Below are 25,410 nucleotides of genomic sequence, written 5' to 3' on the forward strand. Positions count from 1 at the left end.
ATACAGAAGCATGGGATCAGTTTCATGCAGTATCTTCTTTCCCGTGCAAAATATATTCAGGCACATCATTTATTCAAAATTTTGTGTCAAAAATTTCTCCACCTTTTTCTGTCTTCATGAATTAAAACTTATTCTAAGACCCTAGAATTAATATTTTCAAAATTCTTTGGGGACATTTTAATTCTTCTCAGTACTATGAATGGCAGCCTCCAAGGGAGACATAATTACATGTGCCCAAAGCAAAATGTTATGCTAGAAGAACTACAATTGTCATTACAGCAATATACTCAATCAGGAAAGAAATAGTTAGTCAACAATGTGTTAAAGTAAAGCAATTAATTAGAACAAAATAATCTTTACAGGAATAAAATTTTGGTATTTGCTGGGAAATAAATAAAGATGTTATTATCAAGCAAAGCAAGTAACCAGATTTGTAAAGGGGGAACAATTACAAATCTGAAGTCCCTCCACCTCAGGGTGGAGGTATGAAAGAAAGGTAAGGTTAAGTATATGCACAAACAAGGATTCTCCATAAAATGTTTTCATCATCTTGATTTTGAAACAATGTGAACATATCATTCCAAAAAATTAACAGATGCAGATTTTGTGCAGTGCCCACAGCTGGCTATGATTTCAGTAGATTTTTCCTAAGGAAATATTTAAATACTCTACCTTCACATACTAGACTGCAATGCAGGACAATTAGCCCATTTGAAATTAACTTTCGACAAATTTTGGAAATAATATTCTACAACCTAAATATAGTAATAACTTCTACACATGGGACAAAAGAGAATGCAAGGAAGAGGAAAGGGAAATAATTAATCTTATTTTATCTAAATTCTTCATATTTCTTTTGCTGCTGACCACAACTTAGATATAATGAAGGGCACAATAGTCTTATGATGCTCAACTTTCCCCTGAATAAACACTATAAGTAAACTGTAAACTGAGACATGACAAGCTACAGACACTTAGTATCTTCAAAGATTTTAACACCTGATTAATGTCAATTTTCAATTGAAGCACTAAAGCAACACCAGAAACATTCATTTCTCTCAGTAACATAATCATCCAACAATTACAACCAGTGTATTTCAGATTAATTTGTTCTCCACATTTCTACAATATTGTTTGCAACATTCTTTTTCATACTGGAAGCTATCTTCAATACATACTTTTTTTATTCCCACCAAATGCTACTGTGACTGCCTTTTGGCCTTTTAGCTAAGATTAGTTGTACCAAATGCTAACGTAGAACTGTACCAAATCCTAAAGAAGTGAGAATTATTGTTCTCCTTTAAAAAATCAAAGTTATCATAAATGGTGTAAGGTCAAAGAGGAGTAAAAAACTACAAGAATCATTTTTTAACAGGCTATAAAAATGTTCACATTCAAAACCTTCAAACATTCTTTGGTTGGGCTAGTTGGGTGTTTTTTGGCAGCACTGGGATTTTGAACTCATCAAGTCTTGTGCTTGCCAGGTTACCACTCCACCACTTGACCCAAACCGCTATTCCTTTAATTGCTTTTTAGTTAATTTTCATATAGGGTCGCCTGCTCTTGGGCCAAGCCAACCTCGTGGATTCTTCTAACTCAGCCTCTCTAATAGCTGGGATTTCAGAGATGCCTGGCCTTTAAAAGGTTCATAACACAGAAACGACTATTACAGTAGTGATTCTCCAGTTATGATATTATGCTACCTTGAAATCACTAATTGTCTCAGAGCTGCAGAAAGTTATTTAAGAATGCAAATCTGCTGGGTGCCAGTGGTTCACATCTACAATCCTAGCTAATTAGGAGGCTAAGACTGGGAGAATTGTGGTTAAAGGGCCAGCCCAGACAAATAGTTTGAGAGACCCCTCACCTCCAAAATAACCAAAGAAAAATGGACTGGAGGTGTGGCTCAAGCAATAAGAGTGCCTGGTTTGCAAGGGCAAAGCCCTGAGTTCAAATCACAGCCCCACCAAAAAAAAAGTAAGTCTGTTTCATTTCATTAACTGACTCACTAATTTAGTGAAATGTCCACTTTTAGGGGATTATATAGAATTATAGAAGAATATTGCAGGTAACCCCAACCAAGGATAATAGAAAACTGCAGAGTTTAAAGTCACCAGGAAACATGCCTGTTTATATAGAAGCATTGTCTCTTAAAAGATTTCTACTTTTTTCAAATGGGAACTTAATTTTGTATTTATTATCAAGTAATTGAAATGGAAGGAAATTTAGCTACTAAACTGAATCTGGAAATACCATGGCACTTCAATGGGTGAGTGATGAAACAAATCTCAGCATGGCCACTCAATGGAATACCACCCAGTACTAAAAGGAACAAAGTGTTGATACAACAACTTGAGTAAATCTCCAGAAAATAATGGTGAATGAAAAAAGTCCATCCCAAAAAGCTACATATTATAGTTTCATATATAAAATATTCTAATGATGAAATTATACAAATGGAGACCATAAAATCTCTTTGTATTACTTCCTACAGTTACATGTGAAACCAGAACTATCTCAAAATAAAAATGTCAATATACAAATGTCAATAATACAGTTGAGCATCATTAACTGGTTTCATTCTGATGCAAGCATCACAGAATGGACTTACACACACTAAGACAGCTACCACATCACTACACAATATAATCTTTAATCATTGCTTAAATCATTACTATAAAGTACATGACTATAATTTAAAAACACAATAATTTTATTTGAGTCGCCTCAGACCAAAAGCAGATATAGGTGGCACTCTCAGAAACAAGTCAACAGTACAAAGACTCTCTCAGCAGAAGGGACAAAATAATAAAACAGCCACAGAAAAAATGATGGCAAGAACAATTGAAAAATGCAATATAATTATTAATAGCTAATTAATATTCACATATATTTAGTTTACTCTACTAATTCAAGATAGAAAGCTTACCCGATGCTTTGCCTTGATTCTCTTCCTGTATTCTTCTTTATCATATCTGTCTTCTTCCTGAAGTCTTTCCTTTGCTTTATCTAAGTTGATACCACCAGCATCATCTTCTTCCTCCATATCCTTTGATATAGATTTCTGCATTTGTGGCCACTGCTGAACTAACTACAGACAGGAAAAAGCAAGAGGGTGTGTGGTGGAAAAGAGGGAACATCCACAGAAACTATTTCCTCTTGTGTTATCATTTTAAATGGTGCATTTACTTACTTTCCATCTTACATCCTATATTTCTTAAGCTTTCTCACAAATTTCATAAGTATAGTGAGCAAGCCAAAGAAAAGACAATCACAGTCAGGGTAAAGTAATTCAGCTACAACCCAGTAAGAACATAATTAAAGGCCCATTTCACAAAATTAGAGAAGGTAAGCTGCAGAACAGATATACTTCCCAATGGTGTTCTTAACATCCTATCCTTCAAAACACTCAGCTCAAAATAATCTGCACAGAGCAGGACCTTCACAGAGTAAGACTAGTGTACAACTACTTGTGTGTGCCTCTAACATATTCCATCAAACTGTGTGGGTTTACTTTCCTGTTTCTCTTATTAGAACTAATTACTTAGAGGGAAGTTGTATGTCTTGCTCGTTTATCGTCAGGGTTCAAAAATAGTGTATGGCACATAGTAAACAAGGGCTCAAAACCGATCAATGAATCATGTATCAGTCAATAAAAATTTAAAAACTAAATGTAAAGGGGAATGTTAATTTGGGATTCAAGGGGTGCTGAAATCCACAATATTCTACATGTATTGGGCTAAAGGAATGGCTCAAGTGGCAGAGTGCCTGCCTGGCAAGCACACGGCCCTGAATTCAAACCCTAGTACCAACCAAAGGAAAAAAAAAAAAAAGATTCTACATATGTAATTTATGGAAAGAAACTCGATAATAGGCAGACAGGTCACTGAAATGACAGTCAGCACACCTGGCTGCATATCCTGCTTCTTTCACTAGCCTACTGTCTAATACTGAGTAAATTCTGGACACCTGTATCCTTTTCTAAAAAAAAGAGGTAACTCAGTAATTTCTAGGTCCAACATTATAAAAATATAAAACTCTTTAGAACAGTTTAGATAAAAACAATTCTCTTACTTTATCTGATAACTGGTTACCAGAAGAATTTAAATTGGCACCATGGTGTTTAAAGTCTGCTAATTAATCTGCAGGCAAATGGAAATTGGAGGCATACACCTCACAGATGTTAATACATTCTTGCCTCTCCTCTCACTCTTGTAGCCAGCACAACCATTCTTCAAGGTGAGATTGCTACAATACCAACTTTTGGCAACCAATGGGAGTGACAGATACTATTGCATAATAAGCCATGCTAGCAGTCATTGAGCCTAAAGCAGCTATGAGAGGGATCACTTCTTGGAAGAAGAATGGTATCCACTGCTCAGAATCCTCATCTGGTTTGTATGACGGAGAGGGGGGAAGAAAGTGTACCATCTGTGGTCTGAACAAATAGCAGAAATTCCTTTAGAATTTCCAATCAGAAGTTTTAGTGTTACTCATATCCACAAACAGCTATTAGCAATAAGCATGCATGAAGCATTTTATTAATCAGAAAGTTTGCAATCATCTTCTGGCTAATTTCACAGGGAGCATCAGATGCAATATGACTATATTCTAGTGGAACTTGCTTCTCAGTTGTTCACTTCTCTTTAGAACTTTATTATGAAGATTTGTTACCTATCATTTACAGTAGCTTCCACTTCCAGCAACTTTGAAGCACACCCTGTATTTTGTTATTTTCCATCTCATTCATATACCCCAAAATAATATCCAAATCTTTGTTAACATCAAAGAAAGTTTAAAAAAGGAAGTATACAACATTGTATACAGAATGGTTAAGCAGCTTCAGAGATAATGAAGTATGTGATATATCAGTCAATATAAAAGTTCTAGTTTTACTGGAGTAATAGATGATTCATTCAACAAATTGTTCTGAGAGTTTAGCACATGCGAGATATTGTTCTAGAAGCTGGGGATACACTAGTTAACAAAATATCCACTGGCAAATAAGTATGTTAGTATTCCTGTGACTTGCTCCCAGAGAATATGGTGATGAATGTCTTGATGAGAAAAATCTTATCTATAAAAACAGATTTAGAAAGCGCAAAACCACTTCTGTCAGCATCACCAACAAATATCTCAGTTTACTGCCAGTAAAAAATCCTTGTGCATAGCTGTAGAGCTGATGAAATGCCTACAGGAATAGCAAAAGGAATTGCCACATGTGCTGTAGAGAAATATTTTGTCAATAATGAATCACCTGTCAGCAGCGGAGTCAACCTTCTTAATACCTAGACTGTTCTCAGAAATGAAGTGTTTACAAAACCTTACCTCCCCTTCATCAGTAAATGTTATTTTCTTATTCACTTTAAAATTTCTCTTCATTACTTTTTTTGCTTCTGCAACTTTGGTTAATTTTTTCTTGACACTGGATTTAGAAGATTCTTTCTTCTGCATGAGAATAAATTAAAAAAACATGATTAAGGAAATATTTTATATTAATTTAACTCTGGCAATACAGAATCAAAACTGAGTTCATTACTATTGTCATTGGAAATGAGAAGCAACAAAAACACTGCCTAGAAATTAAGATATTATATTAAATAATGATGCCCTCAATGCTAAAAGGGTTCAAATGTGAATATGATGGGTATTAGGCACAAATAACCTTTCATTTTCTTCTACTGCTAGAACTCTGCTATCTAAAAATGTTGAAGCAGAAGAACTAAATAATAATGAAACAAGCAGACATAAGATAAAGCTGTTTCCCAAGTAAAATATGAAACATTTTTAAATTTCCAAGGGCAAACGTAAATCTCTAGACTAGGAAAATGAACACTAGCAAAGCAAAATGACAATGAGTTGTTTGCAACTCAACATTCTTCTACCAATTACAACAATCTACTATGCAAACACTGGAAAACATCCTGTGACAGTTAAGCTGTCCAAAGGCAGGATGGAGTAACAGTACATACCAGGATACACTGATCAGGACCTATCTACTGCCCTAACACCACCACAGAAAGAAATGAAAAATTTAAAATCAGTGCTTACTTATGCCAAGTGAGGCACTAAGGTGGGAGTGAAAGCGATCATAGCATACCCTGCTTTGATGGTGGAGTAATAAGAAGTAACTCGTTTCACAAGAATTATGGAATTATTTGAACTACTTGTACTATTGGTAGTACTACTACCCTAGTGAAGCTTACATTCAATGAACAGACAGAATGAAGAGAAGATTTTGGTACAGTAGCTAAGAAAATGACTATGCAGATAAACTCTACTACTTACGAGCTCTGTGACATAAGTTACACATTCTCTGTATGTTAAGTATAATAATAGGACCTACCTTACAGGGTTCTTAGAGAATTAAGTAATAAATGTAAAATGTGCAAAACCGTGGTCAATAAACTTTAAACACCACCATTATAGACACTTAATTGTGCCTGATAAGATCATGCCAAGTGAATATAGAGTTTATTTCACAAAATACCACACTATGAGCTTCCTAGTCTTCAATTCTGTACCATAAAGAACCACCAAGGGAAAGTAAGAAAGAGGGACTGATCTAGAAAATAATTATTCAGAAGTTCTCGGAAGATGCACATTGGTTAAAACCATTATATATGGTAATAAGTATGCACTAAAAACAATTTATTTAATAAGTAAATGATGAATAAATACATAAAAGCTAAAAAATAAAACACCCTAAAACTGAAAACAACCAACTTACTATAATAGAGGTTTGTGACAATTAATATTGTATTGTGTTGTATTGTTAGATAATGATCATGGTTATGAAAATCAGCAAGTATATCTGCAATATTATGATTAAAGTAGAATAAGGTTGTTTTGACACCAAAAATAGTTCTGTTTTGTACGTATTACTAACACTGTCTTTGCACTTCTCATTCTTAACATGTGAAAGCAAAAGCCAACTTGTACTTTGTAAGCTACTAGCATCTTCAATTCATATAAACCTTATGAGAAAACTTCCCTATATAGGACACTAAAATGTCAGAGACACTGAAATTAACATTCTACAGTTTGTCTACCTCGCAAAACTTCTATGAAAAGAGATTATATTTTAGATTTTCTTCTTCCTATAAGACACCCATCTCCTCTCCCCACCTCCTGTGGCTTCATAAATACTATCAACTGGTGACATAAAGGCCTAACTTCATATACCTAAACCTCATAATTTGCTCTCCACCACTTTGCTCTAAGACATATTACGTGTGTGTGTGTGTGTGTGTGTGTGTGTGTGTGTGTCTTCTTCAGTAAATATTCCCATCCTTATTTTCTTAATCTCACTTCAGAGAATAATTGAGTAAACTGGATGTAATTAAAACCCCTAAATTGAAAGAGACAAGAATGGCAAAATGCGTGTTAACCTAAATAAGTTGCTACCTAAAAAGCCCCTAAGAGCATAGGAGAAAAAAAGACAGTTCTCCTACATCCCATTTTCCTCATGAAGGCTTATCAGAGACCACCACCAACACTAACATACGGATTTGTAACTTTATTACAGACTCCTACCTGATCTTCTTTGTTTTATGGTTAGGTCAACTTTTATGGATCCTGGATAGCCTGATCTTGTCGTCAGATCTCACCAAATGATAAAAGGGAATGAAGATCAAACAGTGCCAACTAAGAAAATCATTATAATGTAAAACTAGTAAGCTAGAAATATTGGGAAATGACATGAACAACCTTTCTGGGGTGATAGTAATACTCTCTATTTTCGAAAGAGTTTGGCTTACAAAGGTATGTTCTTTTCTCAAAACTCACCAAATGTACACATTTCAGATTTGGCCATTTCACAGTACAGTATTGAAATTTCTACCTCAAAAAATATACTATAAAAAATATTGAGCTCCAATTAATGTCAGGAAGCTGAAGCATATGGGGAAAATATAATGAGGTTGGTTACTTATTCTGAAATGTGTTCAATAAAAAAGATGAATGGACAGATGGATAGAAGTATGATTACAGAAATAGCAGAAAAGATTAATTGTAGAATTTTGGAGTTAGGTATCTTGGTGTTCAAACGTATACTTCTTACAGCTTTTCTGAATGTTTGACAATCTTTCTAATAAAATACAATAGAGGAGATTCTAAGATAGCGGCTAGAGAGAGGAAGCAGAAAGTGTGCCTCCTAAAGTAAAATATTGGAGCGACGCTGGAGATACACCTTACAAGAAAAACCACCGAGAAGAGGCAAAACTTTGAAACCTCCACACCTCCAGCCTGCACAGATCATCTCCACTTCACATTAAATGGAGAAACCAGGAGGGCTCCCGCGCCACCACCAGACGCCGGCACCTAGAGGGCTTGGGAAGGCACAGACCACAAGGTGAGCTAAGCAGCACACAGTACTCCCACAGACAACCCTGGGCCTGATCAGCATAGCCCCTTGCACAGACTGACCCCCCACCCAAGGAGAAAAAGAGAAACTGAGTAATAAGCAATAACAACAAAAAAGACCCACGGCAAAGAGGGTGGGCGCCTTGAGCGCCAAAGATGAGGAGGGGAATCCCACACAGAACTGTAAATAAACAAGCCGGGCTGGAGTGGCACCAGACGCCCAGCAATCAGGAGCGGGAAAGCTTGTAAGAGCAGCAGAGGGAGGAAAACTCCACAGGAGAGGGGGAAGACCCACTTCCCACATGAGCCCGGCCTGAGAAAGCGGGAGCAGTGTCACCTCCCCCATTGTGCTTAGAAAGAGGAAAGCTTGTAGTAGTGGCTCTAACACAGGAGAACTCTGAGAAAACAAACCCTACGTGGCCAGGTGAGTGCTAACCTCACCCCAGAGATCTGCATAAATAACGCCTCCAGCAACAGCAGGCTGACAGCAGCAGGCAGATGAGCCAAAGCCACAGATAGACATTCACAGAACTGTCTCCAGACTAGTTTTTTTTTTTTCTCTCTGTCTCTCCCTACCTTTGATGAGACAACAACCGAACTACACCTGCATGCTGAAAAACTTACTGAAACTGTATTGTATTTGAACTTGGGACACCTTGTGGGGTTTTTTTGTTTTGTGCGGCTTTGTTTTATTTTATTTTACCCCTTTGAAGAGACAACCACACAACTACTTCTGAGGCACCATCTCCAGGACTGGAGGCTGATGGACGAACACCAAAATTATTAAGACTGAAACTTTATTGCATTTGAACTTGGAGATTTTTTTTATATTTTTTTCATTTATTTATTTTTTATTCTTATTTCTTCTTTTTTATTTTCAATCCTCTCTGAGTCTCTCTAATGCCCTTTCAGCTTGGGATGATTAGTACACTGTCTCTCCCTGTTTATATCTTTGAAACTTTTTTGGTTTCTTTGTTTTGCTTTTTGCTATTTGTTTATTTGTTTTTCCCTTTTCCTTTAACTTCTTTGCTTTCCATCTCCTCTTACCCTTCCATTATAAGTATCACTAGTGCTATTATTACAAGCCAGAAAATACTTACTTGCACACAGTACAGGGACAATAACAACACCAAGGGCGATGACAGGAAGACAGAAAAAACAGGGAAGCCAGTCTTCCCACAGCAAAAAATTACTACAGGAACCAGAGGGAAATGAAGAAAACAGATACTCACATCCAGACTCCAACAAAATGAAGATAAACTATGCCAAAGAACCCAATGAAGCCCACAAAAATAACCTAAAAGAAGACATACTACAGGTACTCAATGAGAATTTTATAGAGAAGATGCAGGATATGGTCAACCAAAATGTACAAGAGACACTCAAAAAATTCCAAGACAACAAAAATGGAGAATTTGAAAAAGCAAAAGAAGAAATAAGGGAAACCATAGAAGCACTGTATAAACACCAAAGTGAAAAAGAGATCACGATTAATAAAGAGACAAATGAACCGAGGACAAAAAATAGACAACATTAAGGAGGAAACCAAACAGGATATGAAAAACCTCAGAAAAAAGAAAACAGAATTGCAGAACAAAACGGAAGGCCAATCCAGCAGAATAGAACAAACAGAAGACAGAATCTAAGAACTCGAAGATTAAATGGTAATTAAAGGAAATAACTGAAGAACTATTGAACAACTCAAGAGCTGTGAAAAGAAAATGCAAGTACTCACCGACTCCATCAAAAGAACAAACGTGAAAATCATGGGCATCGAAGAAGGAGAAGAGGTGCAAGCGAAGGGAATGCGTAATATATTCAACAAAATAATAACGGAAAATTTCCCAAATCTAGAGAAAGATATACCCATACAGATGCAAGAGGCCTCCAGGACACCAAACAGACCAGATCAAAATAGAACTACCCCACAACATATCATCATTAAAATAACAAGTTCAGAAACTAAGGAAAGAATATTGAAGGCTATAAGAGAGAAAAAAACAAGTAACATACAAAGGTAAACCCATCAAAATCACAGCAGACTTCTCAACAGAAACATTAAAAGCAAGAAGAGCATGGGGTGAGATCTTCCGGGCACTGAATGAAAATAACTTCAACCCCAGGATACTCTACCCATCAAAACTATCATTCAAAATAGATGGAGCAATAAAAGTCTTCCATGATAAGCAGAAACTAAAACAATATGTGACCACAAAGACACCACTACAAAGGATTCTTCAAGGGATTCTGCACACAGAAAGTGAAACCCAACATAACCATGAAAAGGCAGGCAGCACCAAACCACAGGAAAAGAAAAAGCAAGACAGTAGAGAGTAACCTCAACTTAGGTACACACAATCAAACCTTCAAACAACTAAGACAACTAAATGACAGGAATCACACCTATCACTACTAATGCTTAATGTTAATGGACTTCATTCACCCATCAAAAGGCACCACTTGACGAAATGGATTAAAAAGGAAGATCCAACAATTTCTTGCTTACAGGAGACCCATCTCACTGACAGAAATAAGCGTAGGCTAAGGATGAAAGGCTGGAAGAAGATTTACCAAGCCAATACCCCTGAAAACAGGCAGGAGTAGCAATATTTATCTCTGACAAAGTAGACTTCAAAACTACATTGATCAAACGAGATAAAGAAGGACATTCCATACTAATAAAAGGGGAAATAGACCAAATGGGAATAATAGTCACCAACCTGTATGCACCCAATGTCAACGCACCCAATTTCATCAAACATACCCTGAAAGACCTAAAAGCACATATAAATGCAAACACAGTGGTTGTGGGAGACTTTAACACCCCATTATCTTCACTACATAGGTCATCCAAACAAAAGCTCAATAAAGAAATCCTAGATCTAAAATATGCAATAGATCAAGTGGACCTAGTAGATGTCTACAGAACATTTCATCCAACTTCTACACAATATAAATTCTTCTCAGCAGCCCATGGAACCTTCTCCAAAATAGATCATATTCTAGGGCAGAAAGCAAGTCTCAGCAAATATAAGAAAATAGAAATTATACCGTGCATACTATCTGATCACAATGCAGTAAAAGTAGATCTCAACAACAAAAGTAAAGACAAAAAACATGCAAACAGCTGGAAACTAAATAACTCATTACTTAATGAAGAATGGATCATTGAGGAAATAAAAGAGGAAAATCCCAAAAGAAATAGAAGGAGAGAAATAATAAAAATAAGAGATGAAATCAACAAAATAGAAACCAAAAAAACCATACAAAGAATTAAATGAAACAAAAAGTTGGTTCTTTGAAAAAATAAACAAAATCGATAGACCCCTGGCAAACCTAACTAAAATGAGGAGAGAAAAAACCCAAATTAGTAGAATTAAGAATGCAAAAGGGGAGATAACAACAAACACCATGGAAGTCCAGGAAATCATCAGAGACAACTTTGAGAACCTATATTCAAATAAATTTGAAAATCTTAAAGAAATGGACAGATTTCTAGATATATATGATCGTCCAAAACTGAACCAAGAGGAAATTAATCACCTGAATAGACCTATAACACAAAATGAAATTGAAGCAGCAATCAAGAGTCTCCCCAAAAAGAAAAGTCCAGGACCTGATGGATTCTCTGCTGAATTCTATCAGACCTTTAAAGAAGAACTGAGACCAACCCTCCTTAAACTGTTCCACAAAATAGAAAGGAAAGGAAAACTGCCAAACACATTTTATGAAGCCAGTATTAGACTTATCCCAAAACCAGGCAAAGACACCTCCAAAAAGGAGAACTGTAGGCCAATCTCCTTAATGAACAATGACACAAAAATCCTCAACAAAATGGCAAACCGAATTCAACAAGACATCAAAAAGATTATTCACCATGACCACGAAGGCTTCATCCCAGGGATGCAGGGGTGGTTCAACATACGAAAATCAATAAACGTAATAAACCACATTAACAGAAGCAAAGACAAAAACCACTTGGTCAATAGATGCAGAAAAAGCCTTTGATAAGATCCAACATCATTTCATGATAAAAACTCTAAGAAAACTAGGAATAGAAGGAAAGTACCTCAACATTATAAAAGCTATATATGACAAACCTACAGCCAGCATTATACTTAACGGAGAAAAACTGAAACCATTCCCTCTAAAATCAGGAACCAGACAAGGATGCCCACTATCTCCACTCCTATTCAACATAATACTGGAATTCCTAGCCAGAGCAATTAGGCAAGAAGAAGGAATAAAAGGAATACAAATAGGTAAAGAAACTGTCAAAATATCCCTATTTGCAGGCAACATGATCCTATACCTTAAAGACCCAAAAAACTCTACTCAGAAGCTTCTAGACATCATCAATAGCTATAGCAAGGTAGCAGCACATAAAATCAACATAGAAAAATCATTAGCATTTCTATACACTAACAATGAGCAAACGGAAAAAGAATGTATGAAACCAATTCCATTTACAATAGCCTCAAACAAAATCAAATACCTAGGTGTAAACCTAACAAAAGATGTGAAAGACCTCTACAAGGAAAACTATATACTTCTGAAGAAAGAGATTGAGGAAGACTATAGAAAGTGGAGAGATCTCCCATGCTCATGGATTGGTAGAATCAACATAGTAAAAATGTTGATACTCCCCAAAGTAATCTACATGTTTAATGCAATTCCCATCAAAATTCCAATGACATTCATTAAAGAGATTGAAAAATCTACTGTGAAATTTATATGGAAACACAAGAGGTCACGAATAGCCAAGGCAATACTCAGTCAAAAGAACAATGCAGGGGGTATCACAATACCTGACTTCAAACTATATTACAAAGCAATAACAATAAAAACAGCATGGTACTGGCACAAAAACAGACATGAAGACCAGTGGAACAGAATAGAGGACCCAGATATGAAGCCACAAAACTATAACCAAGTTTCTTTGACAAAGGAGCTAAAAATATACGATGGAGAAATAGCAGCCTCTTCAACAAAAACTGCTGGGAAAACTGGTTAGCAGTCTGCAAAAAACTGAAACTAGATCCATGTATATCACCCTATACCAAGATTAACTCAAAATGGATCAAGGATCTTAATATCAGACCACAAACTCTAAAGTTGATACAGGAAAGAGTAGGAAATACTCTGGAGTTAGTAGGTATAGGTAAGAACTCTCTCAACGAAACCCCAGCAGCACAGCAACTAAGAGACAGCATAGATAAATGGCACATCATAAAACTAAAAAGCTTCTGTTCATCAAAAGAAATGGTCTCTAAACTGAGAGAACACCCACAGAGTGGGAGAAAATATTTGCCAACTATACATCAGACAAAGGACTGATAACCAGAATATATAGAGAACTTAAAAAACTAAATTCTCCCAAAACTAATGAACCAATAAAGAAATGGGCAAGTGAATTAAACAGAACTTTCTCAAAAGAAGAAATTCAAATGGCCAGAAAACACAGGAAAAAATGCTAACCATATCTAGCAATAAAGGAAATGCAAATTAAAACCATGCTAAGATTCCACCTCACCCCTGTTAGAATAGCCATCATCAGCAATACCACCAACAACAGGTGTTGGCGAGGATGCGGGGAAAAAGGAACCCTCTTACACTGTTGGTGGGAATGTAAACTAGTACAACCACTCTGGAAAAAAATTTGGAGGCTACTTAAAAAACTAGACATTGATCTACCATTTGATCCAGCAATACCACTCTTGGGGATATACCCAAAGAATGTGACACAGGTTACTCCAGAGGCACCTGCACACCCATGTTTATTGCAGCACTATTCACAATAGCCAAGTTATGGAAACAGCCAAGATGTCCCACCACTGACAAATGGATTAAGAAAATGTGGTATCTATACACAATGGAATTTTATGCAGCCATGAAGAAGAACGAAATGTTATCATTCGCTGGTAAATGGATGGAATTGGAGAATATCATTCTGAGTGAGGTTAGCCTGGCCCAAAAGACCAAAAATCGTAAGTTCTCCCTCATATGTGGACATTAGATCAAGGGCAAACACAACAAGGGGATTGGACTTTGAGCACATGATAAAAGCGAGAGCACACAAGGGAGGGGTGAGGATAGGTAAGACACCTAAAAAATTAGCTAGCATTTGTTGCCCTTAACGCAGAGAAACTAAAGCAGATATCTTAAAAGCAACTGAGGCCAATAGGAGAAGGGGACCAGGAACTAGAGAAAAGGTGAGATCAAAAAGAATTAACCTAGAAGGTAACACACATGCACAGGAAATCGATGTGAGTCAATGCTCTGTATAGCTATACTTATCTCGACCAACAAAAACCCTTGTTCCTTCCTATTATTGCTTATACTCTCTCTACAACAAAATTAGAAATAAGGGCAAAATAGTTTCTGCTGGGTATTGAGGGGGTAGGGGGGAGAGGGAGGGGGCGGAGTGGGTGGTAAGGGAGGGGGTGGGGACAGGGGGGAGAAATGACCCAAGCCTTGTATGCACATATGAATAATAAAAGAAAAAAAAATATTCTTCAAAGTTGCATTTCATGTCCTGTTCAGCAAACTCAGCTTCCCTCCCAAGAAATGCTATAACCTTGCAGAGACTCACTTTTCAAATGTATTTTTTAAAAAGATGCTAAAAAGGCTTCCTCCTGCAATGCCTTGTTTATACATATTCATACACATGCATTTATCTATCTAGCATAAGTTTCTAAAAGTGAAAGTGCTCAAATGGTATGGCATTTAAATTTTGAAAGATATTTCCAAATAGCCCTCAAAGAGGTTATACAAATATGTATTACAACCAAAACCTATTCCAGCAAAGTACAGAGTAGGCGGCTTTATATCTGCCAGTCAAGTAGGAGAAAAAATAATCAGGGGAAGTTTTAAGTTGCGTTTGTGTCAATTTCTGATGGAACATCTAGTCAAAAGCATTATTTTCCATGTATGATCTGTATCCTATGCTAGTATTTCAACAAACCCCTGATGTTTTATTTACCAATTTGCACAATCCCTTCATTTGTTAAATATGATTCAATATTTCTCTCAATTCATCACTTATATTTAGACTTTTGCCACATATGGTTAATTATCATTTTTGCATTTTGCTTTTCTCTAGAAATTTTAATTTTTATGCATTCGAGCTTATTATTTTCTAAAAAAAATTGTTGTTTATGCTATACTTTTTAAATAGTATTCCAACTAAAAGTCTCTTAATTTTCACTTTTAACATATAGTTTTTACTGTTTTTCTTTAATAGTCTTAACAATAGCTCTTAGACTTAGAGAACATGTCCATTAATACTTTATTTCTATTCATTAAGGCATGAAAAATATAAAATGTCTATTGAAGGCAGGAGTTATGCTATGGCTACAGGAGTTAAGTTCAAACATATTTATGTTATTGGTACAAGAATAAAATTTTTAGCAGCCAAAAAGTATAATGAAAAATCTGAAGACATTCATAAAATACCAAAATGCAATGTTTGTTTCTATTTGTACTTCTCCACATGTATGCTTAGCGCCTTATAAACTAAAAAGCTAAAATGAAAATATAAGGTATGAAATTCATAAAGCACCAAATGATCCTCAAGGCTCTGTGACAGCCGTGGAAGTTGTTTCAAGTAACTTGGAAGATAAAAGAATCACCATCACCAGTCACAAAAACAACATGGCTCAAATCACAGGGGTCATGTGAGTTAACACTGGCTATAAGATCCAAATATAATCAATAAAAAGCAAAACATTGGTATTTTAAGAAATCACATTATGCTTCATTACATTTCCTTAAAGTGGTTCCTATATGTGCCACTAACTAAGTAATTTATAATGAGAACTACTTAAAAGTGAAAAAAATAAAGAACTCAAGCAGGTGGTGATCTTAGAGATTATCTGTTGTAGGCTAAGCCACTCGTGTTAAAGACAAGGGCATTTCTTATTTTTTATTAGCAGCATATTATAGCTGTAGGTACACTGTGACATTTATGCAAATTCTTACAATGTATCTTAATTAGATTCACTCCCCCCCTTTCATCTTTCTCCTTTATCCTTCCTCCTTCTTAGAACAATTTCAACAGGTTTCATGGGTCTATCTTCATACATAAATATAAAACACTTCCATCATATTCATCTTCCTTCACCCTTTCCTTATCCTTCCCCCCAACCCACTGGTACCCATTCCCAGTCAGGACTTGTTTTACCTCCCTGTCCTTCATTTTTTTTTTAAAGAAAAACATTTGTGTTAGTTTATGGTAGTTACAAGGGGTTCCTTTGTGATATGTCCATAAATTCATGTATCATACTCCAAATTGGTTCATCAGCAAGGACATTTCTTAACATTGATAAGCATGGTCTCTCAAAAGTGCAAACACACTTTTCTACAGATATTTGCACTGGTCATATAGGTATTTAGTTAACAGGGTCAGGAAGACTGACTACAGAGGGAAGGCAATAAGGTGGTCAAGAATATTTTTTTAAAAACTTGAGGCAGAAACTATTGCAAGCAATATGACACTAAAAGACACTTCTCTTGCAGGAATATCTAAATCATCTCCATCCCTACTACCTTCCTTCCCAATAATACCACTGACTCAGGAAGAAGGTATCAGAATTTTCTTGGACAAAAATGGAATAGTATCAATATAACAATGAATAATATTTAATCACAGATTTAACTGATAAGTCCAGAATTAGTTCAAGCACATGTAAGAAAAATAAAAGTACTTGTCAGCCTGTTAGTGTAGACTAAAGCAGAATTTCCATAAACTTATTCATGCTAGCTACCTAGTGAACAACAAATTTTAATGTATACAGAAACATGCATATGTGTGTACACTCTAAATTAAAATAAACAGCATGTATGATTTAAAGCTTTTGCAGAAGACTGTAATAATATAACTAAGATATATACTAAACTTAAACTGGGTTTGGTAGCTGGTTAGCTAGCCATTTTTTGACAGGATGTCGTAAGACACATAAGAGGTGTTGGAGCCATCATCTCAGACCCCCAAAAATGAAGCAATCATTAATACTCGTTATCCATGATTTCCATGCTTGACATTTTTCTATAATGTCAGACGTGAAATCATAAGACTTACATAGATTGTATCTTTTCTTTTTGTTTTTATTTTTTAGGTGGGGAGGCCAGTACTAGGATTTGAACTAGTCCTTGTTAGACAGGAGCTCTACCACTTGAACCACTTCCCTACTCTTTTTTTAGCATTAGCTGTTTTTTGAATAGAGTCTGACATTCATGCCAGAACCAGCCTGGACTGTGGTCCTATCTAAGTGGGACCATAGGAGCATATCACCACACCCAGCATTTTATTGGTTGAGGTAGAGGTTTTCGAAAACTTTTTGTCCAGCTGGCCTCGAACCAAGAATTACAGGCCTGACCCACTGCGCCTGGCTTAGACTATATCTTAATTGAACAAAAAAACAAGTATCACTACCACATCCAAACCATGATCACAAAGATTATATGCAGTAAAGTTTCCAAGCTCCACTTTGGAGTTAACAAATGTTAGCTAAAAAGAAAGTACCAACTGAAACCGAAGGCCAGCCTATATATACTATGTTTTAACAAAATGTGCTATGTTGATGTCCAATGATTCGAAATTGGATATTCTTAAAAATATAACATTTGCTAATCAGTGTCCAAAATCCTTTAACTGAAAGTCATACTTCACCATGCATGAGATTATACACACTGGGGAGAAACCGTATCATTGTAATCTATACATATCGATATATATATAAAACATCTGCAATAGTATGCTAACCAAATAATGGTGTTAAATACAGAACTAAGAAGGACAAAAGGATCCTCCAAAATCACTTAGAAAAACATTACCACACAACTGCCAGTGAGTGTACATGTGAACGTGTGCCCACCCAACACACACACACACATGCCCTGAGCAGTTAAGAGAAATTTTTAAGATTACACAGGCAGTACCAACAGTCAGAGTCAGAACTCCAGATCCTTCAAAAACTGAGCCTGTGTTCTTGCCCTAATACCACACATATTAGCAGTATTTGAGATGGAAACATCTCAAGACAAGATCATGCCCTGAGAATTTTACTTTTCCTAAACAATACTGAGAGACCTCATATAATGAAATATTAAGAGCTGATCAGAAGTGGATGTTATCTTTAAAAGGAAAGGAATCCTTCAAGCAATTAATTTAAATTCTTTTCTTTTTTCACGGGACCATAGATATGACTCTTATCTGTAATTTTATTTCTCTAAAAAGCACAGTATTTCTTAGGAGAAAATGAAAAGAATTATCTCCCTCACTGCTCTACTACATTTTTCCCTCATAAATATATGGTGAGCCTGCAGCAATTAATATAACTTCCATCTGTGTCCCTTAGCACTTAATATTTTTAAAAGCTTGACAGTCATTGGAAGCTGTAGATAGATGTGTGCTCACTAGTTTGTTTTTCTACCTTAAACTAGTTTCTGCTAGTTTGTTAGTTACACTAACAAAAAAATCGTAATTCCGAAAGAATTTAAATGAAATTTTACTAGCCCCCAAATTCTATATTGCCAGTCAATTCCTTAAAAAAAAAAAAAAAAAGAAAGAAGTCTCCTGCCTACTATCCCATATAAACTAAAAAATTTAGAAGCTGTCAATATACTTGAAAATCTCCCAAGATTTAACACTGGGTATCTTTTGAGACTTCTTATCACTTCCTAACCTCAGCCCTTTATTTCTTACAGTATTTGTATTTTTAAGAGCTTTTTCTACTTATCCTCTTAGATACTCAACTCTCTGTTGTACTTACCTTGCAATTGCTAGAGCAAGCACTCATACTGCATCTAACAAATCAGTAATTACTGTGACGCTGAGTTGAGCCTGGGCTGATTAAGATCAATTTTCTATGAAAATACTTAAAATCTCAAAAATACATTCTACTTTTACCTATTCCCATGTCAATTTGCTTAAAAAGCACAGAAATAAACCTTCACTGACAATTTATTAAGGGCTGTACCATTTTACTTTGAAATCTTAAAAACTCTTCAGACAGAATGTATCTTCAATCAAGGCCCTACTTTGGCCTACACAGAAAACTGTAGCTTCATTGACAATTATTTGTTGAGAAAAATGAATTCACTGACTATGAACAATAAGGTGTGAGGTGAATGACACACTATCTGAAAATGATGGCAGGTTGCCCAGACAGTGAGTTTATATAACAGAATAATCACTCTGCCATGCTCTTCTCCCAGCAGGACATGCTAGAACTATGCTCAGCTTTGGAAAGGACTACAGCTTTCTCCCTCAACAAGGAAACCCAAACTTCCACAGCCCCAACTTCCCACATACAAAACAAATTTCTCAGATAACTAAAGGAATCTGCAACCATAATGTCTAGTTCCCAAGTAGTTTGTGTTGCTGATTATGCACTGCTCACAGTGATCTACCACATGTTCTATAAGAAGGGGGAATGATAGGGAAGTGGAATGAAAATCTATGTTGTATGCAACAGAATGCTCAAATCCTGGAATCTCTTCTTTTCCCAATAAAGCTTACTCTTTAACCCACATCATATGACACTGTGCAATTTGTATTAAGCCCTGATATATGAGAAGTGCCAACTGGAACACTACTTAGTTGTTAAACCAAGGATTACTAAACTATATAGAATAGTAGTTGACTACAGATGCCATTTGTCAGTCAAACACTTAGCTAGATATTTTTTATTTCATTTACTCCTCCCACCTATTCTTTTGAGGTACTGACTGAATCTTACACGAGTAAGCAATTATTCAGCTAAAAGAGACAGGCAAGCTCTAAATTAGCATCTCCTAAATTCCAAAATTCGTACCCTCAAACACTGAAGCTGGCACTCTTTTCTTTAGTACATAATTCCACTGAGTAAAATTCACAGAGGCAACACTGCTTATTGGAACATTTAGTCTATTTCTCAAATGTGGAAGCCAATAATCTCCCTTAGATATAGGAATAAGGTATCTACTTCTACTTGAACAAATTCTTCAACAAAGAATTCACTATAAAAAGAAAACATGCTGGGCTGGGACATTTATTCCTGTTTTTTTTTGTATATCTTTAAATGAATTACATCAATAGAAAACAGGAAAATTATTCTTTCTACTAAAAAGTAATAATACATGTCATCTCCAAAAAAAAATAGGCAATTGATGTTAACCAAAAATCCTAATCTAAATATTTTTTCCAAGATCCAGTATTACATTTCAACAGTCTATTCTGGTACCAAACCCAAAGACTAATCGAATTTTCCTCTGTCAGTCTAGGAAAACGGCAATAGTAATAGACAGAAGTGAAATAAAGTTGGGGAAAAAAACAGTAAAGGTATTAAGAGTTCAGTGACAAGTTTCCAGGACAACTATGAGCCAAAAGACAGCATATACAGAACAAAGTAGACAGGGAAAGGGATAGCTGTGCAGAGTTAAGACAGTTACAGTGATAAAAGAAAACACTGAAAATACAAATCACAAGAAAGGAAGGGACAAGGGAGAAGAAAAGCTCTGTGAAAACAGACTCCTCTCATGATTAGTGACGTGCTATAAAAACTTTGCACCATCCAGTCAAATCGTATTTCCCAAACTGTCAAGTCTAGACCAGGAAACTAAATTAAACCACCATTGGGAAACTTCAAGAAATTCTTAAACAGGTATAACAGAATACAAAATAATTACCATCTACCTCACAAATGTATTCTCTATTGTAAAGTTTGAGATACAAAACTAGAAGTGCTAAGTTCAAAAAAAAAAAATCACATACAAGAAAATCTTTGGTACTTAGTGAGGTCACTTCCAAGTTAATATGCCATCACTGACAGTACTGTTTACAACATATTCTGGACTATTTCTTTACCAAGTACTTCAATATTTAAACCACACAATAACTTGACTTCTTAATAAATGAAAACATTAATAACTTGCTGATTCTAATAAAAGATTTATTTCAAATGAATTTTATTCCAAACACAAAATGTTTATCTAAGTAAACAGGGTGAACTGAAAAGGAATTCTATTAGAATGGAACTGATTCTCCACTTAATATGTTATATTAAGATCTGGAGTTATAATAATATGTAACTCATAATTTACCTCATTAATTCTAAATCAATGAAGACAGATGTCAAACTTTATAATAAAAACCACAAACTACTGCAGAGTAACTTGATTAAAATACTGTTATCAGCTATTTGAATATCTTCAGGAAATCTCATTACACTAAAGGGACACTCTATGTTTAATTTTCAACCTGCTTTGGAAAGAGGTACCTACCTACTTTTAGGAATACTACATCTCACTGTCTGGCACTTAGAAAAGAGCTGCACCTCTCTTGCATACATGTTGGTGTGGGAGTAGACGGACAAGAAAAAGAAGAAATATGAATGTGAGTAATGCATGTGACTGTATCAGAGTTGCCTTTCCTGAGCTTTGTCGTGGCATCATCCCTCCAGTTTACTTTGAAGATGAGTACTAAAGGCTGCTATATAAAATTTATTATTTTATGTTTTGTAGACCAGGTAAACTGCTAGTTAAAGCTATGCTTCCCTGGAGCAAAACAAAATTGTCTCCTTACAGACAAGGTGGTATTTCTCTTCATTTTGGTGGTCAAGAGTTCACAGTCAAATTCCTGAACCATATGTAAGGATGTAAAACCTTACATGACCTGCATTTTCAATTGCCTGCCAATCACTTCTACCTTTTATTTTGAATGCCCTGGTGTTTTCTACTTTAATAGAAAATAATAAATGTACTTTAAGCTATTTCAAGTTCACTTTGGAATTAGGAGAAATAAAATATTAATTTAAAAGGAATCTCAGTCATTTATTCAACAGACAGTATATACTATACCCCATGTATTAGTCAGCTTTCTACTACTGTCCAAATACTTGAGATTAATCAAGTTAAAAGGAGAAAAGGTTCATTACGTCTCACAGTTTTGAAGGTTTCAGTCCATAACCAAATGGTCTTCTTGCTTTGGGCCTGTGTTAAGGCAGCAAATAATGGCAGAAGCAAAATTGCATGCCTCATGGTGGCCAGGATGCAAAGAGCATAAGGAAAACACTGGCGTGCCACAATTTTCTTGAAGGCAGTCCCCAGTAACCTCCCACTAGGTCCCACTACCTTCCAGTAGTGCCATAGGCTAGGAAGTAACCTTGAACACATAGGACTTTAAGGGTCACCTGTCCAAACTACAGCATCACAAGCACCATCCTAGGCACTGGAGATACAATGGAGTTTGCATTCTAGTAAGAACACAAACACATATGATGAAGATGTCAAGGAGCTTTAAGTGCTAGACACAAATGACAAATAGTAAGTGGCTACAGAGTGAACAGTATGAATCAGGTTTGGATAGTTATGAAAAGCCTCTTTGAAGAACAGGCACGTGAGTAAAAATATGAAAGACATGAAAAAGGAAGCCCTGCAATTATCTACACAGAGTTAAAGGTATAAGTGAGCAGTAAGTACAAAGTCCCATAAATGGAAATGAATTTGTTCTTTACAAGAAACAAAAAATATTCAGAATGACTAAGCAAAACCAGGGTAAAGCATAGTAAGACAAGTCACAGAGTCTAGATTAGGTAAGGCCTTTAAAAGCATGGTAAAGAGACAGACATGCCAGGCACTAGTGGCTCACACCTATAATCCTGGCTATTTGGGAGGTTGAGATAGGGAAGACTGTGGTGTGAGGCCAGCCAGACAAATAGTTCACAAAACCAAAATGCATGGGAGGAGTGACTCAATCAGTAGAGTGTCCACTTTGCAAGCACACTGAGTACAAACCCCCGTCTTGCCAAAAAAAATAAATAAATAAAACAAAAAAGACCTGGGCATGTTAGTACATGCCTGTAACCACAGAAGCAGAAGAACCACATGTTCAAGAACAGCTTGAGCTATATAGCAAGGCCCTGTCTCCAATGAATCAATGAATCAATGTGAACAGTTGTACTTCACCCAGTATATTGCACAGAATACAAATTTAGAGCAAGATAAATAACATGATCTCATTTTTTTAAGCTGGATAATAGACTGTATAGGATCAAGGAAGGGGGAACTAATCAGAAGTTATTCTATTGCTCTACCTGCAAGAAGACAGAAGGATTGAATTAGGGTGATAAGTGAAGAATATGGTAGAGTCTGGATTTATTTTGAAGGTAGAATAAATAAGATTTCCTAAAGGGATAGAGGTAGGAGGTGAAAGTAAAGAAGATTCAGAGACAGCTCAGAGGTTCTTGATCTGTGATTGAATGAATGCTATAAAACATCCATGAGATATTAAATGGCAACTTAAAAGGAGCTAGGGAAGCTGAAAGGGGAGATAACAACAAACACCATGGAAGTCCAGGAAATCATCAGAGACTACTTCGAGAACCTATATTCAAATAAATTTGAAAATCTTAAAGAAATGGACAGATTTCTAGATACATATGATCGTCCAAAACTGAACCAAGAGGAAATTAATCACGTGAATAGACCTATAACACAAAATGAAATTGAAGCAGCAATCAAGAGTCTCCCCAAAAAGAAAAGTCCAGGACCTGATGGATTCTCTGCTGAATTCTATCAGACCTTTAAAGAAGAACTGATACCAACCCTCCTTAAACTGTTCCACAAAATAGAAAGGGAAGGAAAACTGCCAAACACATTTTATGAAGCCAGTATTACACTTATCCCAAAGACAGGCAAAGACACCTCCAAAAAGGAGAACTATATGCCAATCTCCTTAATGAACAATGACACAAAAATCCTCAACAAAATGGCAAACCGAATTCAACAAGACATCAAAAAGATTATTCACCATGACCACGAAGGCTTCATCCCAGGGATGCAGGGGTGGTTCAACATACGAAAATCAATAAACGTAATAAACCACATTAACAGAAGCAAAGACAAAAACCACTTGGTCATCTCAATAGATGCAGAAAAAGCCTTTGATAAGATCCAAAACCATTTCATGATAAAAGCTCTAAGAAAACTAGGAATAGAAGGAAAGTACCTCAACATTATAAAAGCTATATATGACAAACCTACAGCCAGCATTATACTTAACGGAGAAAAACTGAAACCATTCCCTCTAAAATCAGGAACCAGACAAGGATGCCCACTATCTCCACTCCTATTCAACACAGTACTGGAATTCCTAGCCAGAGCAATTAGGCAAGAAGAAGGAATAAAAGGAATACAAATAGGTAAAGAAACTGTCAAAATATCCCTATTTGCAGACAACATGATCCTATACCTTAAAGACCCAAAAAACTCTACTCAGAAGCTTCCAGACATCATCAATAGCTATAGCAAGGTAGCAGCACATAAAATCAACATAGAAAAATCATTAGCATTTCTATACACTAACAATGAGCAAACGGAAAAAGAATGTATGAAACCAATTCCATTTACAATAGCCTCAAACAAAATCAAATACCTAGGTGTAAACCTAACAAAAGATGTGAAAGACCTCTACAAGGAAAACTATACACTTCTGAAGAAAGAGACTGAGGAAGACTATAGAAAGTGGCGAGATCTCCCATGCTCATGGATTGGTAGAATCAACATAGTAAAAATGTCAATACTCCCCAAAGTAATCTACATGTTTAATGCAATTCCCATCAAAATTCCAATGACATTCACTCATTCTGAGTGAGGTTAGCCTGGCCCAAAAGACCAAAAATCGTAAGTTCTCCCTCATATGTGGACATTAGATCAAGGGCAAACACAACAAGGGGATTGGACTTTGAGCACATGATAAAAGCGAGAGCACACAAGGGAGGGGTGAGGATAGGTAAGACACCTAAAAAACTAGCTAGCATTTGTTGCCCTTAATGCAGAGAAACTAAAGCAGATACCTTAAAGCAACTGAGGCCAATAGGAAAAGGGGAACAGGTACTAGAGAAAAGGTTAGATCAAAAAGAATTAACCTAGAAGGTAACACCCACGCACAGGAAATCAATGTGAGTCAATGCCCTGTATAGCTATCCTTATCTCAACCAGCACAAACCCTTGTTCCTTCCTATTATTGCTTATACTCTCTCTACAACAAAATTAGAAATAAGGGCA

General features: G+C 36.0%; 1 protein-coding gene across 3 annotated transcripts in view; it reads right to left on the reverse strand.

The window, feature by feature from the left end:
- Ddx10 (DEAD-box helicase 10) overlaps positions 1–25,410 on the reverse strand; it is a 341,323-nt gene that overhangs the window by 191,162 nt on the left and 124,751 nt on the right. For all 3 annotated transcript variants that reach the window (XM_074066768.1, XM_074066769.1, XM_074066767.1), the window contains 2 exons: positions 5,329–5,448; positions 2,930–3,091 (listed from right to left, as the gene is read on the reverse strand). In XM_074066768.1, coding sequence (XP_073922869.1) covers positions 2,930–3,091; positions 5,329–5,448 — 282 coding nt within the window. The remainder of the gene's footprint in view (positions 1–2,929; positions 3,092–5,328; positions 5,449–25,410) is intronic.

This window comes from Castor canadensis, chromosome 2, assembly GCF_047511655.1.
Source record: "Castor canadensis chromosome 2, mCasCan1.hap1v2, whole genome shotgun sequence".
NCBI classification, from domain to species: Eukaryota; Metazoa; Chordata; class Mammalia; order Rodentia; family Castoridae; genus Castor; species Castor canadensis.